The sequence below is a fragment of the Pelodiscus sinensis genome, chromosome 11 (assembly GCF_052426305.1).
Source record: "Pelodiscus sinensis isolate ZL-2025 chromosome 11, ASM5242630v1, whole genome shotgun sequence".
Lineage (NCBI taxonomy): Eukaryota > Metazoa > Chordata > Testudines > Trionychidae > Pelodiscus > Pelodiscus sinensis.
In genome coordinates, this window is record NC_143062.1 from 13,963,804 (window position 1) to 13,984,397 (window position 20,594).

Consider the following 20,594-nt stretch of genomic DNA (forward strand, 5'->3'; position numbering starts at 1 on the left):
TTCATTTGCATAAGTGCTATTTTGAAAGTAAAACCACAGTCTAGATGCGGTTCTTTCGAAAAGGGAAGGCTTTTTCAAAAGATCCTGTAACCTCAAACAAGTGTGATCAACTTCAAAATCATGCTTATCTGAAAATATAAGTAACAACCAAGATTACTGTGACTGAAAGAGATGAGATTTTTCCATTACATTTGCTTGTGCTTCTGATGTTGGCTTGTGTTTAACTTTTGCTGCATTTCCAATGTGCTCCATCTCCCCCTTTATTTTGTGTGAAATACAATAATTGGCTTGGAGGGAAGTGTAAATATCTTAAAGTGCTTTGATCTTTAAAAATTGCAGCAATTTCAAATTGATAGTAGAAAAAAAATCATGTGCTTAATTGATACACAGGTACCCTGATACTTGTAATTAAGCACCTTTTATTGTCTATATAGTGGTTGGGCTTGTTTCACTGGCATGTGGCATAACTTGAGTCACTTTGAATTTAAACCAGTGTAATTGAGGTCAGAATCCGATCTACCATGTACCTTGCTAATTGTCTTTAAAAAGGAAGCATTCAGGAAGCATTTGTATGAAGTATCGGCAAAAATGTTAATTTCTCTTGTATCCTGTCATTTTTCAGGTACCCATGTCATGGAAGGCTCTGGGCGCATGCTTGTAACTGCCGTGGGAGTCAATTCTCAGACAGGCATCATCTTTACTCTATTAGGAGCTGGTGGAGAAGAGGAGGAAAAGAAAGATAAGAAAGGTAACACCCTCATATCACATCTTGGTGCTCCCAAATTATTCTTTATTGGCAAAGCACTAGAAGTATCTAAAGTACTGTCTTCATGTATATTTTTGAAATTACATATGTGAGTGAATACTGCAAGAACTATATATTACTGATATGTAAGTCATGATTAAAAGTTGTTTCATTTTAAGTTGCAGATTTCAGTGTGTGATGAAATGAATGAAAAGATCAGGGTATATATTCCCATCACATTTTACTTTTGCACATATTTCTGCACCCACCTAAATTTTGCCCATTTACATCTACATTCATATTAGTCTTCATAAGTCAGACATAAAAACAGCACTCTTATTTAAGTTTTAAACATGATATGAGGAAAATTGTGCCTTTATGCTGATGTAAATGGTGAATGCCTGTCTTTGTAGCTCTTGTTATGGACTAATTTGTTCAAGGAATTCTTAGACACCTTTCTACTTCCTAAAATTGATGGGTAAGGTTAGGAATATTGGAAGAAAACCAGTCTAAGAGACAGCAAGAGTTAAATGTGGTTTACAATTCAACTTCTGTTACCAGGCAGTCATATCAAGAAGTCTCTGGACATCTTGACCTTATTGTAGGATAAAGTTAGAAGAACTTACTAAGCTTATGGGCAACACAACAAGCAGAAAATTGGATTAATGTCTTTTTGTCCGGATTTATGTATGCATAGTCTTCTGTTCTACTATGGTTGCTGCATTACTGGCCTGACTATAAAAGGGTTATTTTAACTATCCTCCTCAAGTATGCAGTTGTGTTTAAAGGTTATGAAAACATAACATTAAAAAAAGCAATTATAACTTCACCTTACTAGACCTACATGTTCCTTTGGGATATTATTTATCTTTCTCCTGCATTACATATTTTTATATTTGAAGCTGGGGACAAGAAAATTCCCCATTTACTAATGCCCACCTGCTAACATTTTATGGAGAGTGGCAGAAGGGACTGTTGTGAAGGCTTAAGTGATTGCGCTCATCTCCAGATTTCTACAGGAAAGCCTGTTCTTTGTACCACATGATCTCCACACAAACATACACAGTAACCACTAGTCATAATAATCATCCTAATGCTAGGAGCATTAAAGAGAAAGCTTTGCATTTTCCCAAGGTAAACTATATTATGCCATGCCCACTTTTGCTCTAATTGAAAACAGAGTGAGCAGGATGTTAAAACTGCAATGCTTGTTTAGAGCTAACATAACTTGTCTGCAATGAATGTCTGCTTTGGACTCCCTCTGTATTTCTTCTTGCTCAGTGTCTGTGTATTGGTTTATAGCTTTATTGTTTGTAGTCTTTAAAGAAAATGTAGTAAATCTTCCACAGCAGATTAATAGAACAAACGGTGATTCTAAAGAAACACTGAGGGATAGGGTTTTTCAGAGAAATGCACAAGAATTTCATATAGTACACATTGACTCTAATTGGAACCCTACTATTACAACACTAACCAAATGCTTTCAAAATTCAGGCTCTTATTCTGCAAGCACCATTGTGTGGATGCAGAAGTCTGCTTGCATGGAGCTACATGCAAGGATCAGGGCCTTATTCCTTGAAAATATATATTCCTTTTATATAAAACTGCAGTCTTCTAAAATCTTAGCTGTTGTGTGTTTACATGTCAGTTTTCTCTACATGTGTGCCTTTATCCTTCATTAACATTTTGTAAAAATCATCATACAGGTTTGAAACAGGAGGATGGACGTCAGCTTCCAGGTAGAGTAAGAAAACTACCACATTAGTTAGAAGTGTGAAGCTTTTAGCTGCTGCCATCTGACAGATTGTGGTGCAAATCAGGGCTGAAATAAATCAGGGTTGGAAAAATTATCCTTGAATATTCAGTTCAGATTCAAAAGTTGATTTCAGCTAACTTCATTTCTGATCTTTCATGCTTATTTTCAATAAACTTTTGAGTTCTCAAGCATTACTAGTGCCGCAAATCATAAGTTTGGAAGCTCAATTATTTCTGAAAAATAAATTATTGTATATTGAATTTTTAAATGTGCAGTTTAAATGCTGTGCTAGTTAATGTAAGTATCCAACTGCAGAGAACATAACTATAAATCATCAATATTAAATGAATTATGAGCACTGCAATCAAATATGCAGTTTGAAATGTGTATGTATGTACTGCACAATGAATTTCAAAGTCTGCATTTTGTTCTGTTTATTTTGCACTGGGTCCATCTGTAACACTGCTATTCACATTACATTCAATAACTAACATGCAAAGTGTGAAATTATCAGTTGTGATCCAAACTTTAGTCACTAAAGAATTTCATGAGTTTCAAAAAGGAGTAAATGTGAAAAAGTTGTTTTCTGTTGTGAACAATTAGCCAACAGAAAACAAAGCAAAATTCATTCAGTTATTCATTATGAATTGTTCCCTCAATACTAGTGCAAATGAACATTAGCAATAATGAACAAAGCTTTTAGGGAACTTTTAAAATAGAATATATTTTAAATCAGTGAACCATATTAAATAGCTTATTGTAGCATACCTTTTGGACCTATGTGTAGTGCATACTAGTTGAGTAAGTAACAATATATTGTACATTTTGGAAAATACTGAAGAGGTTTATAAATGCATTTATTCAACCCAATTATATTTTAGCCAATTTAAAATCAACTTTTTTTATAAATAAAGAAAATAAAATATCTGCATAAAGGAGCAGTGGTATAGTAATACATAGTACTATGTATAGATAGTTCTCACCAACTCTTTTAACTGTGTTAAATGTCTTTCATATTTCTTTTTAAAAAATATTTCATGTATGAGTTTTTTTTCCTGACTTTGGTAACATCTTTGTAATAACATTCATTTTTAGACGTTATGTTGCTTAATTTAAAACAAATTGTTTTTGGAGAAAACAAAGCCACATTATTCCATATATGTTATTGTTTGTGTCATGTAAATTTATTCATATATTATTATCATTTATTCTTTTTATCCATTATTACTCAGTAGATTCTTCCCATCCCTCCTCCCACCCTCCTTCAGCTACAGATGGTGCAGCAGGTGCAAATGCCACTGATAATGCAAATGCCAGCTTAGTCAATGGTACGTCAAGAACACCTAGCTTGTTTTGTTTGATGGATTGCTCTCCTGACTATATACGCTTTCCTCTTCCTCTTATGAACTGCACAGATGTTGTATGTGCATGTGATTATCCTGTGTGATCTTCTACTCCATATACTATACAGTAGCTTATACGAGATGCCACAGCAATATTGTGTGTCACTAGTAATTCACATCTATTCCTAATGCTGAACTAAGAATAGGAGAGGAACGAGTAGGAATTCTGATATTTATTTGACAATTAAAAATGGTGATAAGTATACTTTTGACGTAGGTCCTGTTTCAAAAGTTTTTAAATGTACTTCCCTTTTCTTAAAGTTTTCATGTCAAATTCCCCTTTACATGTTTTAACATAAATTTGAATCTGAGCACTATTATAAAATGTATTTTACATATTGCTGTTCCAAGTGGCACTCTCATAAGCATTCATAGTCTCTATTAGCTTTAAGGAAATATTACTGGGGTCAGGAATCTAGCTCAAACTCAATGTGTAGCACTTGAGTGTCATCTTCTAACTAAGCACTATTCTTAGCATCCTTTTGACAGAGGTTATGATTGAAAAGAGAAACACTCTTGTGCCAGTATGTGCCCTTCAGCATAAATTGTTTAAAAAACTGCATTTGTTTACTTGAAAATATTTTTATATCAGTTTTGACTTTAACCTAGTGCAGCTTCTTGACCCCATTTCTTAGCATGCTAATACTTTAGTAATACCTGGCCTGGTAGTCTAATTACAGTATTAAAAGAATGGATAGATACTAATTTAGGGTTTGGAATAGCTTTTATTTTGGATGATCATTTACAGTTCAATCTTAATCACTTTTTGTGTGATAGAATCTGTTCCTTATAATTATGTGCATCATAAACAGTATGGAGAATGTAAATAATGTTTCTCATCATTGTTCATCATATTTGTGATATCAGTAGATTCAGTGTCTTACAGAAATCATGGTAGGGTGCATATTAAGGTAAACAGACATGAAATTCTGACGGCAATAAACTGTATGATGTTTCAACAAGATGGCATTTTCTGTAAAGCATTGGCATGAGAAATTCTCTGCACATTTTAAAAACTAGCCAATTAGCCCATCATAAGACGGGATTTTCAGGTCTCTCCTCCACGTTGGTCTTCTCTCCTGAGCCTCCGGTCTCTCGCTCCATCTCTCTCTTTCTCTCTCCTTCTCCTCCTGCCTCCCCCTCTCTCTCTCTCAGCTCTCCTCTGCCTCCTGCCTCTCTCTCCATCTCTCTTTCTCTTCTACTCTGCCTCCTGCCTCTCATTCGGGGGACTGCAGAGCCCAAACAGCCATTTGGGCTCCGTGCTCCACATGGTTCATGGGGAGCATAGAGCCCAAATGGTCAGTCATGCCACTTGCTCCCGTGCGGCAGCCCGACTGAGCGGTGCAGAAGTCAACTTAGTGCCACTGCTGGGAGGTGAAGGGGGGCGGGGCGGTGACGTTCACGGCCGGAGGCGGGGCCTGGAGCCACTATCATGCCGCATGTCAACACCCCGCCCCCCTTAGCCTCCCGCTGTGGTGCTCGGCTGAGTTCTGCATCGATCAGCTGGGCCACCGCAGGGGAGCAAGCGGAGCAAGTGGTCGTTTGAGCTCCCCCGTGGTGGCTGAGCGGTGCAAAAGTCAGCCAAGCACCATGGCGGGAGGGGAACGGGAGCGGGGCGGTGACGTACACGTTGAGGGGGTGGGGCCTGGCCGTGTACGTCACTGTCCCGCCCCCCTTCGCCTCCTGCCATGGCACTCGGCTGAGTTCTGCATCACTCAGCTAGGCCGCTGCGGGGGAGCAAGGGGCCATTTGGGCTTCCCCGCAGCGGCCCGGCTGAGTGGCGCAGAAGTCAGCCAAGCGCCATGGCGGGAGGCAAAGAGAGACGGGGCGGTGACGTACCCGGCCAGGCTCCGCCCCCTGGACATGCACGTCACTGCCCCGCCCCCCTTCCCTTCCCACCGTGGCGCTCGTCTGACTTCTGCGCCGCTCAGCCGGGCGGCCGCGGGGGAGCCCAAATGGACGCTTGCTCCTCTGCGTGGCCCAGCCGAGCAGCACAGAACTCAGCCGAGTGCCACGGCAGGAGGCAAAGGACACTACAGAGGAAACAGCACCGCCCAGAGGCAACACCAAGCATTACACCCTTACAGAGTCACAGACACTGGGCTACTATATATATGATAATTGTATTCAAATTAAACTATTTTCCCCAACCCATTTTTCCATTGGTTGACAAATACCTTAGAGACAGAACCATAAAGACTATTTCATTCTCCCTGCCATGATATATTTAATTGTTATAATATACGTAATGCACAGCAAGTACAGTTAAGGCAAACGTATGTTACCCCGAGGGGCCAATATTACATTAATGGCTCAGTTTTTCAAGGTTCTGAGCACTCTGGCCCTGATAAAGTTAAGCAACTGCTTAAATGCTTTGCTGGATCAGAGCCAGAGTTTGCAGAACAGTAAGGCTGTGTCTACACTGGGCCACTTATTCCGGAAAATCAGCCGCTTTTCCGGAATAAGCTGCGAGCTGTCTACACTGGCCCTTGAATTTCCGGAAAAGCAACGACGCTCTACTGTACAAAATCAGCCGCTATTCCGGAAAAACTATTTTGCTCCCGCTCAGACATAAGTCCTTATTCCTGAACACTGTTCGGCTACGTCTACATTGGCCCCTTTTCCGGAAGGGGCATGCCAATTTTTCAGATCGTAATAGGGAAATCCGCGGGGGATTTAAATATCCCCCGCGGCATTTAAATAAAAATGTCCGCCGCTTTTTTCCGGCTTTTAGAAAAGCCGGAAAAGAGCGTCTACACTGGCCCCGATCCGGCCCGATCCTCCGGAAAAAAGCCCTTTTCCGGAGGATCGGGCCGGATCGGGGCCAGTGTAGACGCTCTTTTCCGGCTTTTCTAAAAGCCGGAAAAAAGCGGCGGACATTTTTATTTAAATGCCGCGGGGGATATTTAAATCCCCCGCGGATTTCCCTATTATGATCTGAAAAATTGGCATGCCCCTTCCGGAAAAGGGGCCAATGTAGACGAGCCCTTCCAGAAAAGGGCCAGTGTAGACAGCCCAGTAGTCTTTTCCAGAAAAAAGCCCAGATTGCGAAAATGGCGATCGAGGCTCTTTTCCGGAAAAGCACATCTACATTGGCCACAGACACTTTTCCAGAAAAAGGGCTTTTCTGGAAAAAGGGCTTTTCCGGAAAAGCAGCCTTTTCTGGAAAAACTGAAAACGGAATAGTAAGAAATCAGTGCTTCTTGCAGAAATACTATTCTGCTCCCGTTCAGGCAAAAGTCCCTTTTGTGCAAAGCTTTTGCGCAAAAGGGCCAGTGTAGACAGCTCAGATTTGTTTTCCACAAAAAAGCCCCGATCGTGAAAATGGGGAACGGGGCTTTTTTGCGGAAAAGCGCATCTAGATTGGCACAGACACTTTTCCGCAAAAAGTGCTTTTGCGGAAAAGCGTCCGTGCCAATCTAGACGCTCTGTTCCGAAAATGCTTTTAACGGAAAACTTTTCCATTAAAAGCATTTCCGAAAAATCATTCCAATCTAGAGGCAGCCGACATGTGTACATGAGCATTTCAAGAAATATGATGTGCTCTCAGTAGCAAATATTAGACTGTCTAATAATATAATGTAACACGCTTACAGGAAGTGCTGTTGTATGGTAGCTGCAAATCAACAAATTACAAAAAGCTAGCTGTGGCACACCAATTCAGTTCTCAGTGGACATTCAAAATAAAAATATGTTTTTTCCTTGGTTGGATTTATAGTGAGATACTTGAATAATGATTGCAATTGAATGTTTTTTGTAATTGTAGCAGGTTAAGAATCTTTGTCTATGAATTCCAGTCATGTTTCTATTTTTCAGTAGTTAGCAACTGAACCTAAATAACTGTTCACTATTTTGTGGATGTGTGTGTTTAGTTTTTAAATTCAGAACAGTGTAGGTAGGCAAGTTGACTTTATATTAAAAGGTTTTGAATTTGAAAATGTAGTATCCTGTTTTTGCCATCTATATTAAAAGATGAAAACAGAGACAAGGGGAAAACACAACCAAGCAAAAATCAATACATGAAAGTGGTGCCAACAAGACACTTTACATTATATTATTTTAAAATGCATTTTGATTTGTCCAAGTATTTGTTATGAAATCTGGAGAAGCAACAATGACTGACTGCAAACCTTAGGAAACTTGTTCATCACTGCTAATTAAAATGAGATCATCTATCACCGACAGAGCTCAATAAGATTGCAAGCTTCCCTGTGACTACCCAGATCAGTGGTTTGATGGGGAAATTGGGAAACTACTGATAGGGACCTTGTTGAGCCTCCTAAGGCTGTGGAGAAACCCCCCTTAAGTATCTGTGGGAAGGAGAAGACTCAGTCAGCTTTCTAAAGCTCAGAAATGGGACTGCTGGGCAACAATTGCTCTTAAAGTTTGCAGGAGGAATGAAATGACCAGGACCTTGATTCTGCTGTTTCTATGGCTGTGTCTAGACTGCAAGCTTCTTTTGGAATAAGCTTTTCTGGAAGAGATCTTCCGGAAAAGCTTATTTTGAAAGAGAGCATCCACACGCAAAAACTGCAATGAAATAGCCATGTGCTATTTCGAAAGATAGTGTCCACCCTGATTGGATGCTATCTCACATTTAAGACTACCTGGAACCAGTTCAGGCAGGGCATTAAGTCAGCAGTTGCTTCCAGGTGTTTTTATCTAAGGCTATCTGAGACACATGCTTAAAGGGACCCCCTTCCTGCTTGCTTGCCTACCTCTCCGAGGGACAGCAAAGCATTTCCACTGTGTGCTCTGGTTCCCCAATTTTTGGACACCACAGCACTCCTTCCCATAGAGCTGGAGCTGCCTCTGGGCGTGCAATGGACCAACACTGCCATGCTACGGTTTCTGCAGCAGTTTTTTCAGGCTGCCTTCATGGCCTTGCATGAGCTTGACTCAGAGCTCATCATGGAGAACCTCTGCCTGTGTGCGGGAACAAAGCCCTTGCAACCGCACCCAACAGTAGAGAGACGCTTCTGGAGGCTGGACACCAGTTCTGATTGGTCAGATCGGTTGGTGATGGAGCGTTGGGATGACCAGCAGTACCTCCACGACTTCAGGATGAGGAAGGAGATGTTCATGGAGCTGTGTGCCTGGCATGCCCCTGTTTTCCATTAACATGACATGCAGATGTGGCCACCATCCCCCTGGAGAACCAGGTTACCATTGCTGTCTGGAAGCTCATCACACCTGTGGGCGATCAGTTTGGTGTGGGAAAGTCCACTGTCGGGGCCCTCCTCATGGAGGTAAGGCACTCTTGGGATTCAGTCCCTGGAGGGGGGAGTACTGGAAAGGGGGACTCTGGGAAAAGGGGGGCTTGTGGTGTGGCAGGCAGACTGAGGTGGGGGGAGCCTCATCCCTTGGGGGGTTCTGCAGTTCACCCCTCACATAACACTGCAGGGGGCGGTCTTCATAGGGGGTACCTCCTAGGATGTTTGTGGGGGGAGAAATGGGGGAAAGAGGGGACCTCCCAAAGGCTCAGACACCCTCTTTGATTCTCTGTTTTGTGTCTTTGTCTCCTTCTGCAGGTGTTGAGGGCCATAAACACTGTCCTGCTGTGCAGGGTCATCCTCCTGGAAGACCTGGATCCTATCATGGCTGGATTTGCTACTCTGGGCTCCCCAACTGCGGGATGGGGGGGTGATAGATGGAACCCACATCCCCATCCAGACCACAGAACACCATGCTGTCCAGTATATCAACCACAAGGGATATTCTTCCATGGTCCTAAAGGCCCTGGTTGACCATCGTGGACGGTTCAGTGACATTTTGTTGGCTGGCCGGGGAGGATGCATGACGCCCATGTGTTCAGAAACTCCAGCCTCTACCAAAAGCTGGAGGCTGGCTCACTCTTCCCCGAGCTCAACATCAGGGGCAGGGATGTTGAGATGCCACTGTGCATCATGGGAATACGTGGTCTACCTTCTCATGCCGTGGCTGATGAAGCTGTACACCAGCCACCTGGACCCAAGCAGGGCCCATTTCAGGTTGAATGCACCGTTGGGAGCTTGAAGGTGCGGTTCAGGTGCCTCCTATCGCACCTTGATATGGGGAGCACAACATCCCCCAGGTAGTCTCCACCTGTTGTGTTCTCCACAAAATTGTGGAGCGGAAGAGGGAGGCCCTCCTTCTGGGGTGGAGGGCAGAGGCCAGCTCTGAGAGACAGCCCTTCGAGCAGCCATGCACAGCTGCCATCCACCAGGCCCATCAGGTGAGGATGCGCATCTAGGAGGCCCGGAGGGAGAGTTTTTCTGAAGGATGCCAGTAACTCTCCCCAGGGCCTCCCCACTAGGGCCCTGTGCCTTGCCCCTCTCTCCCTTCTCCACAACAACCCCTCCTTCCCCCCTTCCCTGTACAGTCAATTAAAACAACAGCTTTGTGTTTAAAAAAAAGTCTTTGTTTTTTTTTTGTGATAGAAGTGACTGGGGAGGAGGAGGAGGGCTGAGAACCTGGATATGGGGAGAGAGGATGGGGGCTTAGAACCTGGATATGGGGGGGCAGGAGGGGGCTGAGAACTCAGGGCTGCACACACCTGCAGCTGGCAGTGCTGTCCCCGTGTGCGGCACTCCAGAGGCTGTGTGTGGGTGTGCATTTGTCCTTGTCCCCAGCCTCCTTCCAGCAGTGGCTGGTGGTGGGAGGGCTTTCCCCTGGAGATCAGACGTGTATGTGGCCTCACCTGAGCCTGTGAGCAGGAGCCCAGGGGTGCTCCAGGGCTGCCTGCTGGGGCTGCATAGTGCAGACTGGCCCTGCATGTGCTTCCATGTGCATGGATTGCAGTGTGAAGGCCAGGCTGAGAAGGGTGAGTGACAATTGAACCACAGCCCCTTAGCACCCGCCACCCCCACCCTTTGGGTGTGAAAAACTAAGAGCACTCACCTGAGGAGCACTCATCCTCGGAGGATGTCTGGGAGACATCCAGGCCTTGAGGTACTGGCTCCAGGGAGATGATGATGGTGCTCGCCATCTCTTCCTCTTTCTCTAGCTCCTCCTCCTCGTCCTCCTCCTCCTGAGTTGGGACCCCCGGCCAGGTGATGACAGGTATCTCCAACCCTGAGTCCACCACCGGAGGGTGTGGGGGGGGGAGGGGCTGCACCACCTCCCAGAATGTGGGGCAGTTCATTGTAGTAGGGGCAGGAGTGAGGCTTGTGGCTAGGACATTGTGCCCCGATGTGTGGCAGTTGCAGCTCCCAGGTCCGGCTTCCTGCCACAAAGCCTGTCCTGCGTGTCTACGGCTTTAAGAGCTGCCAGGAGACAGGAACTATAGAGTTGTAATGAGTGTGGATGGAGTGGCCTCCAGGTCACCTGTGTTATTTCCTGGAGGCCTCTTTTTCGACAGACCTCCCTCTTCTGCGTCCACACACACCTTTTTCCAAAAAAAACTTTTTTCAGAAAAAGCCTTATTCCTTGTAGAATGAGGCTTATCACTGTCAGAAAAAGTCCTCTGTTAGTTTGACTTTTTATCAAAATAACACAATTGTAGTGTGGACACTAGTTTTGTTTTTCCAGATTAACCACATATATACTAGCTGATTCTGTCTGATCTTGTTTACATGTAGGATTAGATGTACCTGGGGGCAAGAGAATAATTTATGTCCAGTGTGAGATGATAATTATGCTGTACAGCAACACAATGTGATGACATCAAAAATCATACAACAAAACAAAGAAAGCAAGTGGTGCTGACTTCTGCATCCTAGCCGCAAATTCATGATACAAGCAATTAATGGGGTTATCACAAGCCTGCAAGGTGTATGACGCATCACGTTGGCAGTTGATGCTTCTCTCCAAACTTCTCAAACTGATATTCTAGATTGGAAAAGGAGCAAGAGTAGTAATACAATGAACTGACTTCCACTCCCTACAGAGCCGCTATCACTGTTCCTTCCCCCTCATTTCCTAGAAGGTATTGTGCAAAAATAGACCCAAGAGAAAAGTAATGACAGTTTTTAATTCTCCATTCATTATCCCACCCCCCCATAGTTCTAAAGAACTTACATAGATGGGCGTGGGGCGACAGTCACACAAAATGAAAGGATATACATATCTCAGATCTTTGCATCCTGCTAATTTGTAATCCAGTGGAGAGCCTTTTTGGAATAGCTAAAACCCAAAAGCCTTTACCCCCACTATGTTCCCATGTGAAGGAAGGAGCAGAATCCGCACTGGATGTTTGGAAGGGAACATTGTCTAACTGAGTAGTAAGAAGTGATTTGCAATATGACAGTCAGTAACTTTGGATAGCCAGTAGCTTAGAGTGCACTATTACTAGGGATGTGAGTTGGTAACCGATTACCCGGTAAACCTCACCCTTACTGGGTGATATATAACAGTAATGATTAACCAACACCCAAGAGCAGCTCCTTGTTTGCAGCCTACTGCAGATGGAGGGCTGCTCCAGCCCCACTAACTCACCATGCTGTCGGTTTGGGTGGACACTGGCAGCCCCGCACAGAGACAGTAGCCCCTTGGAGGATGGGGCTGATGGCAACCCCATGCAGGGGGGCTGCCCAAACCAGGCTGGAGCAGTTCCCCCATCCCAGTTGATTTTTTTAACTTAAGGCTTAACTGATTAAACAGGATTTTACATCCCTAGCTATTACCTCATCTTTTGATATTGATTTGCCATTTAACCATTGTCGACTGCGCTGCATCTAGACTGCCCCGCTGTGCTGGATCAGCTGATCATTGGCACAACGTGGCGGCCATGTTTATTTTAATGAAGCAGGGATTATTTAAATCCCCGCTTCTTTGACTATGCCAAATAAACGAATTTAAATGGCTCCATCGACGGAGCCATGTAGTCTAGACACACCCAAAGAGAAAGCACCCCACAGCCACATTTCTGAGTGGCATGCAGGGCAAGCGGGGGAGCCTTCCTGGGACTCCCCATTGTCTTCACGGTCTGGATCTTGTGGCTTGGCAGGCCAGATCCAGCCCACGGGCCATGTTTTGCCCGGGCCCAGTCTAGTTAGTCAGAAGTAAGGGTACTTCAAAAGAGCCCAGTAAAACGAGATGAATGGTTTAATAGATTAAATTCTGTACTGGTGTGTGCAAAGTAATGCACAGTGGAATGAAACATTGGAGCCCAGTTGAAAGATTCATCAAATCCATTATTCAGGAAATGCTGCCATTATTAATCAATTGATTTTTGGTGTTTGATAAACCCACCACTCTCACACATTGATATCTGCTAAATTAACTGTGGTTAATCAAGAAAAAGACCCAAACACAATCATTGATCATCTCAGTGAAAACGTCAATATGATGGAAAATAATGTTCAAAAAAGCCAATAATATGTCAGGTTATATTAAGAAAGTGATAGAGAATAGTACTGGAAAAGCCATAATGTGAATCAGTGAGCTCACCTGGTCGTCAACTCTATTCACCTCATCTCAAAAACGATTTAGCACAAATAAGAGTCCAAAGAGAGGCAATGAAAATTATCAGTGGTATTGAAAAACTTGCATGTGAGAAGACCTCAAGAGTAAAAAAATTAATTGAGTGAAAATAGAAGAAAAATATAAAATAATATATAAAATAATGAATGTTCAAGAGAAGTGCTTTAATTTACTTTTTCGTAATGCAAAGAGTCAAAAGAAGTCAAACAGTGTAGTTCACAGGCAAACATGTCAGAAAGACAAAAAGAAACTTTTCGATACAATGCATAATTAAGCTTTGGAACTTACTGCCACATGATAATTTCAAGACAAAATATTTAGCATGATTCAAGAAAGAATTACTCATTCATTCTACATCAGTAGTAAGAATATTTATAGTTAGACTAGCTAGGCTAAACATTTAACTGGGATAGCAACCCTCTTGTTTCAGGATATAAATCAACCTAAAACTGCCAGAAAGAGGAAGGTACTTCCCACATAGGTTTGTTCATGTTGTTGCCAGTAGTTGTCCATTATGTGGGTTTTATGCCTTGCTTCAAAACATCTTATATAGGTTATTTTCATGAACTGACTGTCAGATTAGATGAACCATTGGTTTGATCCTATGTGGTAATTCTTATATTCCTAATTATGAAATAGGTATTGTGTATAATAGAGAAACAAGGAGGTGAGGTAACATCTTTTATTGGACCAAATTATGTTGATGAGAGAGACAAGCTTTGACACTAATGCAGGCCGCTTCTTTAATCCTTTTTAATATCTTGGGACCAGCACAGCTACAGGTTGAATCTCTTTAGCTCAGCACCCTTGGGACCGGTGCCAAACCAGAGAATTTGACGGACCATGGGAAGTCAGTATTGTCTAGCAGCATGACAACACTTCCACTGCTTACTGAGCTCTGAGAAGACGTGTAGGGGTAAATTAGAACTAAATAACAGCACAGATCACTGGGAGCCGGGACTGGTGGCTGTAAACAAATGTTATGGGTGTGACAGGGTGCGGTCACAGATCACCCCTTGGGGGTGCCTCCCAGGATGCTACCACGGCCACTGTCACTCTCCTTTTCACTTTCTGGGGTTTCTCACCACCAGATCCTGCTGGGCCAGCTCCGCTGGTCTCCCCCACCAAGGCCATGAGCTGAGATCTCACCGAGAAGCAGTACAGACACTGAACATCTTCAGGTCCGAGGAGAATGCAGGTTAGGGCCCAGCTTCCTGGGATAACACTCCCCAGATGGGATTGAACCCCAAAGAATTAAGTAAGCCCCCTTTACCAACGAGAAGGGGAATGTACTGGTTGCTCCCCCAGGTAACAATTCCTTACACTGGGTTTGATAGAAAATAAAAATGATTTTATTTAAGAAGCAGTAGGATTTAAGGGGTAATAAGCAAGAACATGCAGAGCAAAGTAGGTTACAAATCAAAAGAAACAAAAACATTTGGCTAACTCGACACTGAAACCTCAGTACAAACTCTTCAAACTCACCCGAAAGCCTGTTTTCCAGCTGCCCATTCCAGAGCTTTCTCCCTGGGATCTTCAGCTCCTTTTCTTCAGTTACAGCCCAGCCAAAAGACTTAGGCCTCTGCTTCCGATTCTTTTTGTTAAAGAATTGAGGCCACTCCCTACCAACCACTGCTCAGACTGAAGGTCAAAAGAAATTGTTTAACAGTTGCTCATCAAGACATTGAGGATAACACCCTCCATGTCTCTCATTCACACATTTGAAACCTACAAAGTATTCCCCACTCCATATGTCTAATTTTACACTCAAAAATGATACATACATCAAAGATAAACAGAACCAGTGGATCATGACATGAAGATTGATGGGTTACATGAAATAATTCGCTCCAAGCACCTTTGAATTATGTATATTCATGTCCATAAGTCCATTTCATAAAGCATGGGGGGACGGTCCGTCAACATGGGACCATGGGGAAACTTCGACACATCCATGAAAATTGGACATCCAGCTAAGTAAAATCAAAATGGACCATGGTAATTGCAGGACCAGAGAGTACTTACTGTACTAGAGAGGTTCAACCTGTACAGCAACACTGCATAGTTGAATTAAGTTCTTAGACCTACATACTGCGGTATTTGTGATTTATACCACTTTTGGAAGCCTTAATGCTCTTGGTATGAGAAAATGTTAACTATTAGAAGGTAAATGTTAGAAGGCCTTCAATAAGATGTTTTACCTTTTTAAAAAATAGACTTGTCTGCCCTAAATTAAGACTTTAACTCCAAAAAAGGCTTTCCCTCAGATCAGAAATCAATATGTTCAGGAATATTTGGTGTCTTTTGCCATATATATTAAAGCCAGTCCAGTGATACGCTTTTCTAAGACAGTAGGACGTTACATTCAACAATGCACTATCGATAGTAACTAATTGACTTTAAAAAAAATGTTCAAAGTCAATTAATGCATGTTTCGTTAAAAGAATTGGTCTTTTGAACATAACTATCCCTTTTGGTTTTAATATATTTTTCAATTTGCATTGTTTCTAATGTGGGAATAGATTGTTACATCATCCAAAAATTACCAAAGTAAACTGAACAACATACATTTCAATGATCTTATAAATTATCGTGCTTTCAGAATTAATAATAATTACTGCAGTTTAAAAACATTTCTTGCTGCCAAGTAAAAAACAGTTTTTTTTAAATATAGACAAGGTATTGATGCAAGGATTGTTGAATTGTGAGAGAGAAAGAAAGAGACTGTATTGTAAATCCAAATGTAGGTATATAAAGAACATCAAAGCATAGCAATGTTCTTTCTCTCATGTTTATATTGTATTCTAATCTCTCTAAATGTGTCAGAAATCATAGTCTATTAGTGCAGTTCTGATATAAGAACTGTGTTTACTTTTCTGTTCTTTTAATTTTATTTAAACACTGTCTATTTAACATGAAGAATGGACCAAAAGGGCAAACAAAATATGAGGAAGTATGTATACAGACTCAAATGTGTTTGTCCTTTTCCATATGAGCAATGCATGTGTAGAAGATACACATGGCATCCCCTTTCCAAGACTTGTATGCAACTTGAAACTGGACAGTCATGATTTAGGCTGCCAAAGTGTCTGTATTAGTCAGCTCACATTCACAGTTACAAAGAGTGAGCAATATCACTTTTCCAAGATGTGTAACTTCAATATGATGATTTTAAAACAAAGGCTCTTGTTAATATTAATATAACTTGTTTCAATCAAAATAAAATAATAAAATTAATGTTATTTGTAAAACCATGTACTAAATCATATCTTGATGAAACTGTAGTTTGAGAATACTACGTGAGTTTTAGCTAATACTAAATGTTTCATTATATTTTTCCCAAGAAAATTAATTAAAAAAAAAATATGGATCGCTGTTTTTATTTCAGTAAGAAAACAAGACTGGTGTTATTTTAGCTGTTAGAACGTTGGAGTTGGTTGCAGATCTTTGAGTTTGTACAACTAAGTTTTTTCATACATTTAAATAAAAATATGATGTTAATGCCTGTTAATCATAAATGTATATATGAAACACAATCATTATTTTCATCTGCGTTTTTTTATTTAAATTCCCATTGTGGTGTTCTGTCAGTGTGATGACTGTTTATTGTCTGCTCTTTGTTGTCTGTTAAAATTCTTCATCATATAGGCAAAATGCAGGATGGGAATATGGAGAACAGCCAGAATAAAGGTAATCTTCTTTCATATTAAGCAGGTTGTGGATTTTTATGTTAGCATGTAATTAGATTCCATTTGGCAAATAAAATAAAAATTTGAGCATATATGACGAAAATATCTTATTTATTTGAACATACAAAATGGATTTACAAAATATGAAAAAAAAAGTTGACGTGTGAAGCAGGGGAGAGAATGATTGGAAATGTAAAAATAAAATAAATTATAGTTTATAGAATTGTCACAGCAGAATTTGAACAGATTAAAAAATCAAAGTTTTTTCAAATACACCATTATATATAAGATGTGTGTGTTTCAAAGCTCATTCTGAATTCATTTTTTCTTGTGCATGTTACACAAATCTAGACATGCTATTTATTGCTAATGAATTTCCAAATCCTATTTTTACTTAAGTCTTGTCTGCTTTGTCTGGCTAATGACAACATATAAACATTTTTATTTGCAGGAAGAAGGTAAATAACACTATATTGTAGCAATAAAAGCAAATCTCTACTGTAAATTGACCTGGATCATAGTATTAAACAGAAATACATGAGTATTGTTGAATAAGAAAATTAAAATGTGTTAGTGGTTTCCAATATACTGCATACTCTTAGGAAGAGATGAATGTAAATATTTTTCTTCCTCTTTGGAAGATATAATTACAACTTTTTAATTTTTTTTTCATTATACCATGTTTACTTCAGAACTTGCCAAGTAAATAAACTAAGTTCTGTAAAAATCTGATTTTTTCATCTGAGAATTATTTAAATGCATTCCTGCAAACTGTGAGATGGACTAGCAACTGGTGAGGTTAACCTAGATGACAAATAAATAGAGGCACAGTTCAGGAAAAATGGCTTAAAGTTGGGAGATGTAAAGTTTCTCCCTAATTGAATTAATATGGTTTCATACAAATGATAAGTATCAGAGGGGTAGCCGTGTTAGTCTGAATCTGCAAAAGCGACGAGGAGTCCTGTGGCACCTTATAGACTAACTGAAGTGTAGGAGCATAAGCTTTCGTGGGCAAAGACCCACTTCGTCAGATGCATGTAGTGGAAATTTCCAGAGGCAGGAATAAATATGCAGGCCAGGATCAGGCTGGAGATGACGAGGTGGATCCAATCAAGGAGGATGAGGCCCACTTCTAGCAGCTGACCTCCAGATCAGCTGCTAGAAGTGGGCCTCATCCTCCTTGATTGGATCCACCTCGTCATCTCCAGCCTGATCCTGGCCTGCATATTTATTCCTGCCTCTGGAAATTTCCACTACATGCATCTGACGAAGTGGGTCTTTGCCCACGAAAGCTTATGCTCCTACACTTCAGTTAGTCTATAAGGTGCCACAGGACTCCTCGTCACAAATGATGATGTATGTCAAAGAAGAGCAGAATTATTTTCTATCTCACTTCATTCCAGTTCATGTAATTATTCTATTTACAACACTGACCACACACAGGAAAGTGGTTGCCCTTAAAGGATTCACAGTTTTGCTATAACAGTATTGTTGCCTTAGGGTACATCTACACTGCACGCTTATTTTTAAATAAGCTATTCCAGAAGAAATACTCCAAAATAGCTTATTTCGAAATAGCAGGTCTACACTACAGGGAAGCCTCAAAATTAGTCGGAGGGAGGCTTCCTTAATGTGGATGTGCTACCTTGATATAGACAGAGCCTCAGGAGGCCCTGGAGAGTAATTAGTAATTGAATGGCCCTGGGGAGGAGCTATTTCAAAATAGCAGCAGTGGAGCACTCATCCACACTACTGTTATTCCGAAATAGCTATTTTGGAATAGGCATTATTTCTTGTGGAATGAGATTTACAGAAGTTGGACTAAGCCGTCCGTTATTTTGAAATTATTTTGAAATAACAGAATTGCTGTGTAGACGCTCGCATTTTTATTTCAGAATAATGGCCATTATTCCGAAATAAGGCTGCTGTGTAGACGCACCCTTACATATTAGGTAAGGTATACTCCCTGCAGTATTCCTGTCCTGTGCCAGTACCACAAAAGTCCATCTGTCCTGAAGGAAGGGAATGTTTTTATTTCTTTCAATTTTATTCATAAAGATTTTGGGGATACATGACTGCAAAGATGCTTTTCAGTTGTACTAGAAAGCACAGTGAGCAGTGAGATGCTGAAATGTTTCATACCCTCAAATTATCTAAAAAATACTCGTATCAGAGGGGTAGCCGTGTTAGTCTGAATCTGCAAAAGCGACGAGGAGTCCTGTGGCACCTTATAGACTAACTGAAGTGTAGGAGCATGAGCATAAGCTTTCGTGGGCAAAGACCCACTTCGTCAGATGCATGTAGTGGAAATTTCCAGAGGCAGGAATAAATATGCAGGCCAGGATCAGGCTGGAGATGACGAGGTGGATCCAATCAAGGAGGATGAGGCCCACTTCTAGCAGCTGATCTGGAGGTGTGAATTCCAAGAGAGCAGAAGCTGCTTTTGTAGTTAGCGAGCCATTCACAGTCTTTGTTTAATCCAGAGTTGATTGTGTCAAACTTAAAGATGAACTGTAGCTCAGCAAAATGCAGGACAATGTAGCACTTTAAAGACTAACAAGATGGTTTATTAGATGATGAGCTTTCGTGGGCCATACCCACTTCCTCAGATCAACCTCAGCAGTTTCTCAGCAAAAAAAACAGTTTCTCTGTAGCTCAGCAAAAAAACTTCAGGACCAGACTTCAAAGAGAAACTGCTGAGCTACAGTTCATCTTTAAGTTTGACACAATCAACTCTGGATTAAACAAACAAAATACAGGACTATGTAGCACTTTAAAGACTAACAAGATGGTTTATTAGATGATGAGCTTTCGTGGGCCAGACCCACTTCCTCAGATCAAATAATGGAAGAAAATAGTCACAACCATATATACCAAAGGATACAATTTTAAAAAAATTGAGCACACATGAAAAGGACAAATCACATTACAGAACAGAAGGGGGATGGGGGGGGGAAGGAAGGTGAATGCCAGTGAGTTAATGATATTAGAGGTGGGGAAGGGGAAATGTCTGTGAGTTAATCGTATTAGAGGTGATAATTGGGGAAGCTATCTTTGTAATGTGTAAGATAGCTGGGGTCTTTGTTAAGTCCAGTGCGGAGGGTGTCGAATTTTAGCATGAATGCCAGTTCAGAGGATTCTCTTTCAAGTGCAGATTTGAATGTCTTCTGAAGTAGGATGCAGGTTAGCAGGTCATTGAGACTGTGTCCTTTCTGGTTGAAATGACAAGCAACTGTTTTTTCTTTGTGATCCTGTCTAATGTCTGTTTTGTGGGCATTTATTCTTTGGCGAAGGGTCTGAGACGTTTGTCCAATGTACATAGCAGACGGACACTTTTGGCATATGATAGCATAGATTATATTTCTGGAGGCGCAGGAATATGTATTCTTGATCTTGTAACTCACTTGGTTAGGCCCAATAATGGTGTCAGCAGAGTGAATATGTGGACAAAGCTGGCAGCGGGGTTTGTTGCAAGGGAAAGTACCAGGATTGGTATTAGTGTGGTATGTCCTGTGGTTGTTGGTAAGAATCATCTTGACGTTAGGTAGTTGTCTATAGGAGACTATGGGTCTGTCTCCCAGAGCTTCTTGGAGTTTAGT

General features: G+C 41.4%; 1 protein-coding gene across 18 annotated transcripts in view; it reads left to right on the forward strand.

Annotated features, from left to right (window-relative positions):
- LOC102448489 (plasma membrane calcium-transporting ATPase 2) overlaps positions 1-20,594 on the forward strand; it is an 857,866-nt gene that overhangs the window by 652,944 nt on the left and 184,328 nt on the right. For 11 of the 18 annotated variants that reach the window (XR_012906525.2, XR_012906526.2, XM_075939331.2 and 8 more), the window contains 4 exons: positions 623-748; positions 2,452-2,484; positions 3,734-3,829; positions 16,955-16,996. Coding sequence is in view for 16 of the 18 variants with exons in the window: in XM_075939331.2 (XP_075795446.1) it covers positions 623-748; positions 2,452-2,484; positions 3,734-3,829; positions 16,955-16,996 (297 nt within the window). In the remaining 2 variants the exon portion in view is untranslated. The remainder of the gene's footprint in view (positions 1-622; positions 749-2,451; positions 2,485-3,733; positions 3,830-16,954; positions 16,997-20,594) is intronic. The other 7 variants (XM_025185527.3, XM_075939334.2, XM_075939336.2 and 4 more) reach the window with 4 other exon arrangements.